This window comes from Glossina fuscipes, unplaced genomic scaffold (assembly GCF_014805625.2).
Source record: "Glossina fuscipes isolate IAEA_lab_2018 unplaced genomic scaffold, Yale_Gfus_2 174, whole genome shotgun sequence".
NCBI lineage: Eukaryota > Metazoa > Arthropoda > Insecta > Diptera > Glossinidae > Glossina > Glossina fuscipes.
Window position 1 is genome coordinate 973,092 of NW_023998517.1, and position 11,370 is coordinate 984,461.

The window sequence follows — 11,370 nt, forward strand, 5'->3', positions numbered from 1 at the left end:
ACCACGCCTACCCAATATCGTAGTGTACCAAAGTTTAATTATTTTTTTCAATACCTTTATAACGCGCAGAAACAAGCTTCAAGAACCCTAATAAAGTGATTAAAATCGTGGGCAGTTTTACATTCGGAATTCACCTAAGCATGTCCGTCTGTTCGAAGCGAAAGTGAGAATTTCGCCTACAAATTTGCGAGAGAATCTGGAGGTGACCTAAACTTTTCGAAGGACACGCCTACAACGCTCACACGCCATTGCGGCAAAAACTTTTTTTTTTTAAATAAAGACAATCAGCCGCGCCCACTGCATATTATAGAGCATGAAAATTTAGTTGTTTTACTTTTTCGTTTTTTGGTGATGAGTGTAAAAGATTCGGTCACGACCGAATATAATTTTGTTATTTGTTTGAATTATCCCAATTTTTCTACTTATTTTTCTACTTACGGTTTCATTCAGTGGGGATCAACTATTCTTGAGCTAGTACCAGCAACTGCCCTTTGAACTCAAAGACATCTTTCTGTTATTACAAGTTGTTTGACGAAATATATTCCTTACCACATTGTTGTGCGTCGTAAGATTCTTTTTGCATCCAAATATTCCGATTTTGCCCAGAAGCTGTCCTCCCTGACATAGATAGATAGGAGCATTAAAGTTTGTCTCATTTGATAAAAAAAGCTGCGTCGATTAGACCATATATCAACTTCACCATGAAGGCGATGTCTACGACAAGCTTACGTTTCTCGAGTGGCGCTAAAGATGTAAATATTTTCATGTGACGATAAGAGGACACGCGGATCCCAGCCTAACTTTCTAAACGCAAAAAGCAGAAACAGCTTTCACAACAAAAGCATTTACATGGTAGCGATAAAAGATTACCATACAACTGACGCATCGTTCAGTATTGATCGTACTAAGCTAACTAAAGCCTCTTCGTTACATATTGGGGGTCATGAAATTCTGCTGGCCGGTGCGTAATAAAACCAAGCAGAATGCAAACGTCGGACGGACCAAAACGCACTTTCGTTGTTGTAAAATTCATTTTTGGTAAACTTTTCCATTATTATACAAAGTATTTTACTATTGCTTTCGTGTAAGTGCAACTTATAGTTTGCTTAAAATACGTACGTTGCGTTCATCCCCTTTGCAGTGAAAAGACAAATAATAAATGTCAGATCGTGAAATGAAAAATGACCAATCAATGCGATACAATTCAATACTGCCTTAGCACACAATAAGAATTGCTGAGAAAAACCCAAATGTGTCCGATGGCAATGTCAATGGTATTATGAAGATTAGTGAGAGCCAAGGGTGGCGGTGTTTGTCCCGCGTATGCAGCTGTGAATGTATTGAGGAATTTGTTTGTTTTGTTCTTTTTTGTTTAGCACAAACAAGTTTCGAAAAATTTCACCAAATTTTTTTTTTCTATTTTACATCATTCTTTTTTAATTACATATTTAATAAACATAAATTAATAAATAAATTAATATAAATATAATCAATTTCAACAACTTTTCTAAATATTACAAAAAAATAATAGATTATCTATCTATCTTTATATATATATATATATATATATACATAGATCCATATAGGAAAACAAACAATCGAAAGTGGAGAATAATTAATTAATTGAAAAAGTTGTGGTAAAAATGATTATTAGCAACCCCCGACTCCCCAGGCACTGAGATTGCGTTACCCATATTGCGAATTGTTTTTGCAGCAAGCAGTCTTTTCAACTGTAACGAAATTGCAATGAACAAACAATACTCTGCTAGCTCGTACCATAATTTATTAGTTTTTCGAGCTCAGCTTGCAGCGCGTAGCAAGCATATCCGTGAGGTTTCGTGTGCATGTCACACTTTAGTTGCTTCCTTCCTGTGCATACTCATGCTTCTTCGCTATGCTGATTTCTTTGTACTGTATACTCGCCCTTACTTGTTCTTTATTGTTGTTATTGTTGTTGTTGATATTACGCTTTTCTTTGCATACAAGAAAACCTTTGGACTGTTTTTAAAATACGTTCGGAAATTGCTTTCCTTCAGTCTCGCTTTCTCTCTCTCTCTCTCTCTCCCGGCCACTTTGATCTTTTGCTAGTTCGGTTTGCCCGCACCACAACTGAGCTCGCCATAGGGAGTGTGTGAATGCACGCATGAAGTCGTAGAGAAACGAAAGTTGCTTCTCTTGATTTCAATAAAAATTTTTCTTACTTTTCGCCAAACGATGGAAAGTGTTTCTATTTAGCTTTGGTTACAAGGCAACTGATATAATTGGTTGGATCCTGCTGGCATAATCATTGACTGGTGTTCAGGTGACGTTTGCTCAAATTGTAAATTTGACTGGTAGTGCTGAGAAGGCGGTAAATAATGCGGATGATGATGTTGATGATACGCTTGCGGTGTATTTTCGTACTGTTGACTAAACGTTTCATTGGGCTGATGTTGATACGTGGGAAAGTTTTGAGTAGCAGGCGGCATATATGCGGGAAATGTCTCATGATGGGGATTAGCTTGTTGCTGTGGCATAAAAGATGCCTGAGCTATAGGTCCATCAATTTTCGTCGGTACCGTTGAGTAAGGTAGCAGACCTTGATGGATTTCAGGCGGGGCTTGGAGTAAAGAGCCATCTTTTTTGCATTTCATGCGGCGATTTTGAAACCATATTTTTATCTGACGGTCCGATAAGCCCAAGGCATTTGCGATATCGATGCGACGGCGACGCGGTATATAACGATTAAAATGAAATTCCTTTTCCAGCTCTAATGTTTGATAGCGAGTGTACGTTTGGCGTGTGCGTTTGGAATCTTTGGTTTCTGAAAATTTCAAGAAAATTATTACTTTTATTACTGCGATTTTCTTCGAAATTGTAAATAATTGCAAGCAATGAAAAAAAATAAGAAAACAAAATAGCAGAACGTTTAGCTGTCGTCTGCCATAAAATGCGAACAGTAAGTTCTCAGTAATCGTAAAATGATGGAAATCATGAGCTGAAATTATGATGCCTACCTGATGTTAGATGACGGTCTTCGCATTTCAACCAATTGTAATTGGTATTCGTCTGTGCTTGAAGAGTGATTCCATGTTGTGTTTGCTGTTGTTGTTTTTGTTGTTTTTTTTCTAAGCATTGCGTTTGAATCAATTTATGATTGACATGATGACTGTCATTTTTCTCAGGTGGTGACAAAGGTGGTGTATTAATGCCAGCGACCACAGCCGGCGAAGGAACTATCGTCTCAATTTCATTCGCTGTAATCGCGTCATGTTTGTGATTCTTGTTCCGAGTCACATTTAAATATGAGGGTGTTTTCACATCCAAGTAATCCCCCTCACTGCGATTGGGTGAGGAAATATTTTGCGGAGTCGTAGGCGTATTGGCTAACAGGAAAGCCTGTTCTTGACACGCCAGGGTACTAGGCTCAGATAGACAACTTTTGGTTTCGGTGCCCAAGCTATTGACTGAATCGGCATCATAATCGGGACTGTACTTGAGTTTCTTATTTGTAAGGAGAGCTCGTAACTGACTAGAGGGCTCTTTGTTGATTTTCGTGGTCGTGGTTGTGCTATCTTCTTCTAATTCCAAGGCTTTTCGTTTTTTTGCAATTGATATTTCAGGCGTTTGGCTAACTTCGGTCTGAGTATTCATTGCAACTTGTCGTCCATAGCCATCGTAATTGTAACAAGCGCCTGCAACAAAATTACTACTACATGGAAGGGCTTCATATTTCGTTTGGACCCCTTGACCAGATTCGTTGGAAATGGAATTCCAGACATTGTATGCTTGTTGTTGGTGATAGTATGAAGATGGACTCGATGAAAAAGTGCCGTTATTATAATAAGGATTGTGATATGTATCGTAGAAGTTTTGTGAATAATTTGTTGAATTAACTGGGAACTCGTTGTAGCAATTTGTTGCTGTCATTTTCGTTTCGATTTTTTTGAACGTTAGCGTATTTGATAAAAATGTAACAATGGTTTTGCTTTTTTTACTTTTTTGAAACTTAAATATTGCTGATGTGATTTCTATGATGCTTCGAACGCGAATGGGAAGTTTTCCGTACTAACTGAAGCCTAAATAGCAAAAATTCATACTCTATTCGACTAGATAGGAGATGTATGGCACACGACCTTTTGCTGCTAGATTGCCGGTGTTGTTGTTGTGCTCGTCATTGCACATAAATATCCCTCGCATGACACTTTGACACATGCTGCGAATTGTAGAATTTGTGCAAATGACTGACAAACTATTTTAAGGGATATAATCGCCCCTTTTAAATTGTTGAGTATCACTAAGAAGAGAATGCGAGAGCGAGTAATAGAGATACGAATCAGGGTAGGTCAAGAAAATTGTACTTAGAACAGAGGGGTAAATATTTCAAATATTATACTCTCGCTCTTTCTCGTTCTCTGTCTAATCGCTCTCATGAAAACTTGTACATAGTATACCTGCGGAGATCTTTATTATCTATACGCACTCGACATAAACAAGGCATTATCATCGCGAAATATTTCACTTTGCATTCGAAACTATCCAGCTGATTGTCAAGGTGAAAACGTTGTATTATGAATCTTTGAAGAATTTCCACTGTATGCTTCCTGCAACGAATAATTAAGACGTTTGATGTGCGTGCAAGGAAATGACAACGATGAAAGCAATACAAATGAAAAGACTGCTTCTAATTGCAATAATCATAAAAACATAAATTCTTGTATTAGAAGGTGTCCTATACAATATACAATGCATAGTAGAAATGTTCAGTTGCCTGCGACTCCATTATTGTAGCGAAATATTTCTGTTCCTTATGCTAGTGTGGCTTAAAAATGGTAAATCACATGTACGTATGCGTGTATACGTTTGTGCAAGTCGCGTAATATCTGCGCGTGCTTTCAAAACGCGAAATACGTCAACATGGTTATATAGGAACGCCTTCCATAAACGACCTCGAAATCCAACAGTAGCTATACGCATTTATTATCGATTAACTTAAATGGATTATTTTTTATATTGTTTGCTTCTTGATCGAGTAGTGATCTTTTGCATTTTTATTTTTAGTTCGTACGTACTATATGCGTACTATGCTCATAAAAATTCAAAGATTACTGCGATTCGTATGAAATTCTTTAAGTAAACATGGAGGAGACATTCTAACAATATTGCCATTTGCGGTGAAGTGAATAAGTGAGTGAATTTCAAGTCCGCCTTGGCGAATAATAACGAAATTAATTGAATTGATTTACAGCCATATATAATCCACTGTTCACGGGATTTCATAATAATTTTCTTTGTTTTTCTATTTAACTATCAGATTTGGCTTATTTTTCGAAAAATGCTGGTAAGACTACCTACCACCCTTCTTCTTAGGGTTACATATATGTTTTTTCCTCCTTCCTTTTTTTTTCCTAACTTTACAAACATATGTGTACATTGTATATGCGATTGATGAAATCGTATCATATCATATGTATTGATACGCATATGCGCTATTGCATTTCCTCTTTTCACTTTGGATCAAATGAGTGAAACTATTGCAAAATTTATGGCTTCGTTTGGGATGACATTTTTTCACCCATTTTATTTCAATTGTAACATGTTTGATTGTAGGTTTCGCATGAGTTAAAGGCAATCGCAATTCCGTGTCGGAAAGGTTTAGATATGTTTACATTTGTTGCGCGTATGTAATGTTAAAAATAAGTAGATGTTATGTTCGACTCTGGCTGAATCTTGCTCACTCTCATCTAAAACATATGAAATTTGTGTTTAGCAAAACTTTTCTTCTTCAAAGTTTGTGCTTATTTTGTTCGAAAATATCGTTTACATTTTGTGTTGTCTGTTGTCTGAAAATGCATTTCTCCGTAAATGTGATTAATATTTGGATTATTTTCTTGTTCAAATATGTGATCTCAATTTATTTAGTTAAATAGGTTTTCGATAAAACAAATGTTTTTTGTGGTTTTTCGAAAAATACGATATATCTCTTGGGAAGGAAACCACTGGGATGACCTTAAAGAATTTCTTTCTTTTCGCAAAAATTTCTTTAAATGAAGCAAAAATAATAGAAAAATAATACGCGAGGAAGTTTCTAAGTTAATACATTTAAGTATTAATAAAGTAGCCAGTGTTTGCGGGTCCAAATCTCAAGTGTGGTGGACGTTACTTTGACACATCGTCGATGAAGGCCTAACTCATTCACTAAGCTGCACTCATCACCTCCCTATCTCCTCCTCTTTCCTCACTTCTTTCTGATCCTTACCGTGTTACATGAACAGGGGACATCCTATCCCCTGGGTGACTGGTTATTTAAAAAAAAAACGTCGGAAAAGTTCTTGAAAAATTAAAAAAAATGCAAACACTAGCACCATTCTCACATGTGCTGTTCTAGCTGAAGAAGTACGTAAGGAATCTTAAAAATGCAGCATTTTTATGTGGTTGATCGAAAAATTGAATGTTCGATCAGAAAAAGGCACTCATTTATATGTAAGCAAAGTTCAAATTAATTTCTTGAAAATCCTCTACGCGATTCCCTTATAAATACTATTTCGACGATTTTGCAAAGATTTCTAATTAGAGAGAAACAAAAGCAAATTTTTGAACACTTTTTCGACCAGCTCCCGAGTAACGCGTTATTGTGAAAGTCGTTATATGGCTGCAAGTGGTGCAGAATATTTTCTGTTGATGCGCGGCTCACTATAATGTTTTTAATTGTTTTAGAGTGAAAGTACATATCCGCCGCATATTATCATTGTCCGGAAATATCGTTTACATTTTGATTGTTCCCCTTTCTTCAGGTGTTTTATTTTATACCAATGTTTATATAGTTAGAGGTCTCGCTCTAAAAGTATAAATAATGTGTTTTGTCGCTTTCTCTGAAAATATGTTACAAGTCTGTACTTTTCAAGTTTAAGTTGACAGCGAAGGCGAGGAGTATTGCAAGAAATTTTAATATTTTACCCTCCCTTCTAAAATTGTACCAATATTTGATATATTTTATCGCTCGGAAAGTGGCAATTAAACTGACACTTCTCGAATAATTCAAGACATTTGGATTTAAAATTTTTTATTTTGAATCTAATAAGTGTTTGATTTATTTTTAACTTTTATACCCTAACTCGCTTATGATGCCAATTTATATTAAGTTTACACGCAACAGCGAGAACATCTTGAGATATGCTCATCTTTTATTACGCGGATCGATTCAGAATAACTTTCTTCACCGACCAAACTTGTGTGTCTGTCCGTCTACTTATCTTGTTTTCTCGTGTGCACAATTTTTGAGATACTTTGATGAAATCCGGTGCACCGTTGGGGCTTGGCTCAAGGACGAAGATTGTTGAAAATCTTTCCATTCATTTTCATTATGCGCCTTATTTCGAAAGATCGTTATATGAATAACTGGAATGTGGCGCAGGGTATTTCAAAACAACCGTGGTCCACAGTTGTATTTTTACTTATTTTGTTTTTTTTGTTTTATACTTTTAAGTCACGCTTTTGCTTTTAAACTTTTAAAGAAAACGTTTAATTTATTAAAAGTAAAAGTCAATGCTTGCGAAGTCGAATCTTCATGATAAGTACTCAAAGTTCTCTTCTTGTTAATGGTTATAATGTTCTCTCTTATTATATTGTTTTAAATGTCAACGGAAAGAGGTGTGCTTCATATTATATGCTTTACGTTATTATGATGTCATTTGTTGTTGCGTTACTAGCGCACGTGATCCGTTTAAATGTTCAAATTAACACATACATTCATGCATATGCATGCATGCACTGAAGTCAATTTCTCTATATGAAGTTAATATAAAAATCCGCCTTCAACGTTTAATCAATTTATCCCTTGTCATATCTAAGGCGAAAGCATGCGCGCACATTCTGTCTATTGGCAAAAGATAGGACAATAAACTCGTAATAGATAAATATTGCATTGCGAGGACGTTTTCCTCGTACATGCATCGCTGTCAATGTCAAAGTAATTTATTAATACCGCAATAAAACTGCACACGTATATCGATATATAGATTGGCACATGGTACGGTTTTATTCGATGTTCATCATGTTTTTCTCTACAGTTCAAAGCATTACGTAATCATATCAATTCAATATTTACCTTTTCACTTTTTTACCTTCGCCGCATTGCTAACTGTTTTTTTTTTTTTTTTTTTTACTTTGTTGATTTTTTTTTTTTTTTTTTTTTTTTTTTAATGTGTTAATTGCAATTTTATTTGATTTTTTTCTTTTCTTTATTATTTTATGATGTTTTGCTTTATTAAAAAATAATTATTAATTAATTGTAAAGTAAATAAATAACATATTCGATGAATAAAAGTTGAAATCAAACTTCGCCAGTATTATGTTGTCAATCTGATAATAGAGTTAGTAGTTATGAATGAATGAATGTGACGCACGGAAGAATGCTCTCGGAGCGCAGCAACGTCTGTGACTCTTAAACTCTAACCATCGCGGGCTCGTATCGTTAAGTTACTTAAGGTCTTATTTAGTCAAGATTCTAACTTTAACATGTGGACTAACTATCCAGCGCCTTTCGCCTTTAATGTGTTGACATACAAATGACCTTGCATAGGCTATTTATTTTCTAGTTATAGCTGTGTGTCCAAATATTTATGTTGATGCATTGCTTGCAATCACACACTGCAAGTGTTGTCACCAAAACACACGCAGTTGCTACTGATTTAGTTATGATCTTTTTTTTTCAATGTTAATTGCTTCAATTCGTTTCATTTTCTTCAAAATTACACTGATCACCTTTGTCACACTTATACTTATACGAACAATGGCTGCAAATCATTGAAAATAATTAAACAATGGATGTTTTCTTTTTATAGATAAATTTCCCATTAACATGGCCTGGACTTACTTGGACATACTTGTGACTGGCCCAATATTATATATATATATATATGTACAAGTAATATTGGGCCAGTCACAAGTATGTACACAATATTTTATATATTATATATATTATATATATACAATTATTTTATATTTAATAATCTCGCCTAAGTCGCATAATATCCCAGCACAGTAAGTTTAACAGGCAGAAATATGAAATTCGTTAAATGTCGCACTACTACGCCTACTAACGTGGGCTATCATGCATGCGCTGTAGTAAGACAATCTTGTTTGATTAAAGCGCAGTGCTTTTAGTATCCAGTGCGCGTGTGTAAATGTGTTATAGACAAATGCCCATTGCAAGCATTTAAGCTAAATGCGGAACTGATGCTTCGTAGCTATAGACTATTAATATGCTGGACTTTTTTCTTCAAACTTTTCCCATTTCTTCATTATCATCGACAGATCACGGCCATTTTTAAGCTTAATATGTCGATCGAAAAAGCTATTTGTGCCAAGTTATCATTATCCATTTCAATCTTTAAACTTTTAAGTCAGTGAGGAAAAAACTTTGGACGGACTGACGCGAAATCTCACCTTACATATTTCCTTCCTTCCTATCTACGATAAGGATCCCCAGACTTTACAGTCTCTACACAAGTAGAGGTGTGGCTATAGCTACGGTTTCAAATTAAAAATATACTGCGGGAGATTTCTAATTAAAAGAAAAAAACTCGATGAAAAAATTAAAGAAAATATAGATCTGAGTAACCCGAGCCCGACTTTTTTCAAAAAATAGCCAAAATTACAAATTTTTTTTATGTGACGATTTTTTCAAAATAAGTCTTTAAATGGAAGGATTGCGACTCGTACGTTGAAACAAGGATATGTAGACATGGAGAGATAAGACGGACAGATGGATTGACGAGCTTAGATCGATGATGAAAGTGATTGCCATCAATTTAGTAAAATATAGGCTGGATCTATCTCAAGCCCTTCTAGGTGTGGTATACATCCGCCTCTATATCATAAGTGGAAAAATTTTATGTACCATTGTATCACAAGTGTGGAATACAGCAACAGAGAGGAAGTTGTTTTTGCAGTGGGAGAATAGTTTTTTTTTTTTCAAAGCATTAGGGATTGTATATATATTGTGTATATATTTGATTTTCGTTTTTTTTTTAACTTTGGTTACGTTTTTTAAGGATCCACAAACTATTATGTATATGACGTACAATAATAAATTGGAAGCTCTAGCATTTATATACAATACGAATGATGACCTATGGATCCGTAATTAATCAAAAAGGGCAATAACTACTGTGACCTATACAGGTAGAAGTACTCGCATATATATCAATCGCACACTATATATAGTATTCACATTGTTGATCAACGTGAGCAGAGAAATCGACAAAACCAGTACTGTTGGTTTATTCTTCCGTCAGTCCGTCCGTCAACACGGTGAAAAAGTTTGAATTTATTTTAATTGACATTATTCTTATCGCCATGTCAAATCCCACAATCAGATAAATAAATCGTCGCTACAAACAACTGCCTGCTTTTTTTTTCCTAAGCTTAATTGTAAAGGTTTTAGTTTAGAAAACCTTTCGTGAGTAAAATCGTAACTAAATAAAGCAGAGTATGTAAGCATGTTTTCATGTTTGTGTGCCATAAGAAAATATATCTATGCATCAAGTGATAGGATCTTTGGTTTAATTTGCAAACAAACATTTAACATAAGCTATGTTTTTAGCGAAGAGTTAATCTAAAGCAAGAGAATAACATTTTTCTGTTTTTTTTCTCAAAATATCGAATTAATTAATATTAGATCACATTTTCAAATACAAAACATTGAAAACAGATTAGTTTGGAAAACAGAATTTCTTGCACATGAGTTATTTTTTTTTTGTTCGTAAAGGAGAATCAAAGAATCATTAATTTTAAGCGAAAAGCATTAGTTTTACGCAACTGATGCTACAACTATATGCACTTGGACAGCTGGCCGTATGCATTGATAACTAACATTACCAACGATCGAGATTTAGATGAAATCATTAATAACGGTCACGAAACCGCTGTTCATTAGGACGACGTGTGTTTTTGAAAGTGTGACAATAAGAAGATTCGAAAATTTATAGAAGAAGTAAAAAATGCACCAAAATGAAACTAAATTGAGGTTTTACGGTGGTAGTGACCGTGGTGGTGGGAAAACTTTAGGTACGAATTAAAATTTTGATTAATTATTAGAAATGGATAACTAAATTAAGTTTAGCTGTAGACAATGGATAGTAGAAAACGATTGTAAGTTGTAATTGTTAGCATCCATCAATCGCATCGAATAGAAAAAGCCTGCGAATTATTAGATCGCTATCTATGACGGATTTTTTGATAACCGTTCATTACTCTCCATAGGCTTTGTTTCTATACTCTACACGACTTGTGATAGAAGGGTGTATTAAATTTGTGCTCGACTTGAGATCTAACGGGACCCAACGAACCCTTGTCTATCCGTCTGCCCGTCCCGGCTTCTTATGCTCA

The 11,370-nt window shown here is 35.0% G+C and overlaps 1 protein-coding gene across 1 annotated transcript; it reads right to left on the reverse strand.

Moving 5' to 3' along the window:
- Positions 1-2,231: 2,231 nt before the first annotated feature.
- On the reverse strand, positions 2,232-3,909 carry LOC119641692 (segmentation protein fushi tarazu). The gene is made up of 2 exons (XM_038040479.1): positions 2,997-3,909; positions 2,232-2,803 (listed from the first exon to the last, which is right to left on the reverse strand). Exons 1-2 carry the CDS (start codon positions 3,907-3,909, stop codon positions 2,232-2,234), a joined length of 1,485 nt encoding a protein of 494 aa, XP_037896407.1.
- Positions 3,910-11,370: the final 7,461 nt, after the last annotated feature.

Bases quoted from the DNA above. Each gene is read 5' to 3' on its own strand.
- LOC119641692 (XM_038040479.1), bottom strand. From the start codon at position 3,909: ATGACAGCAACAAATTGCTACAACGAGTTCCCAGTTAATTCAACAAAT. The intron at 2,804-2,996 runs GTAGGCATCATA...TGAAATTTTCAG, and splicing joins AGACCGTCATCTAACATCAG to AAACCAAAGATTCCAAACGC.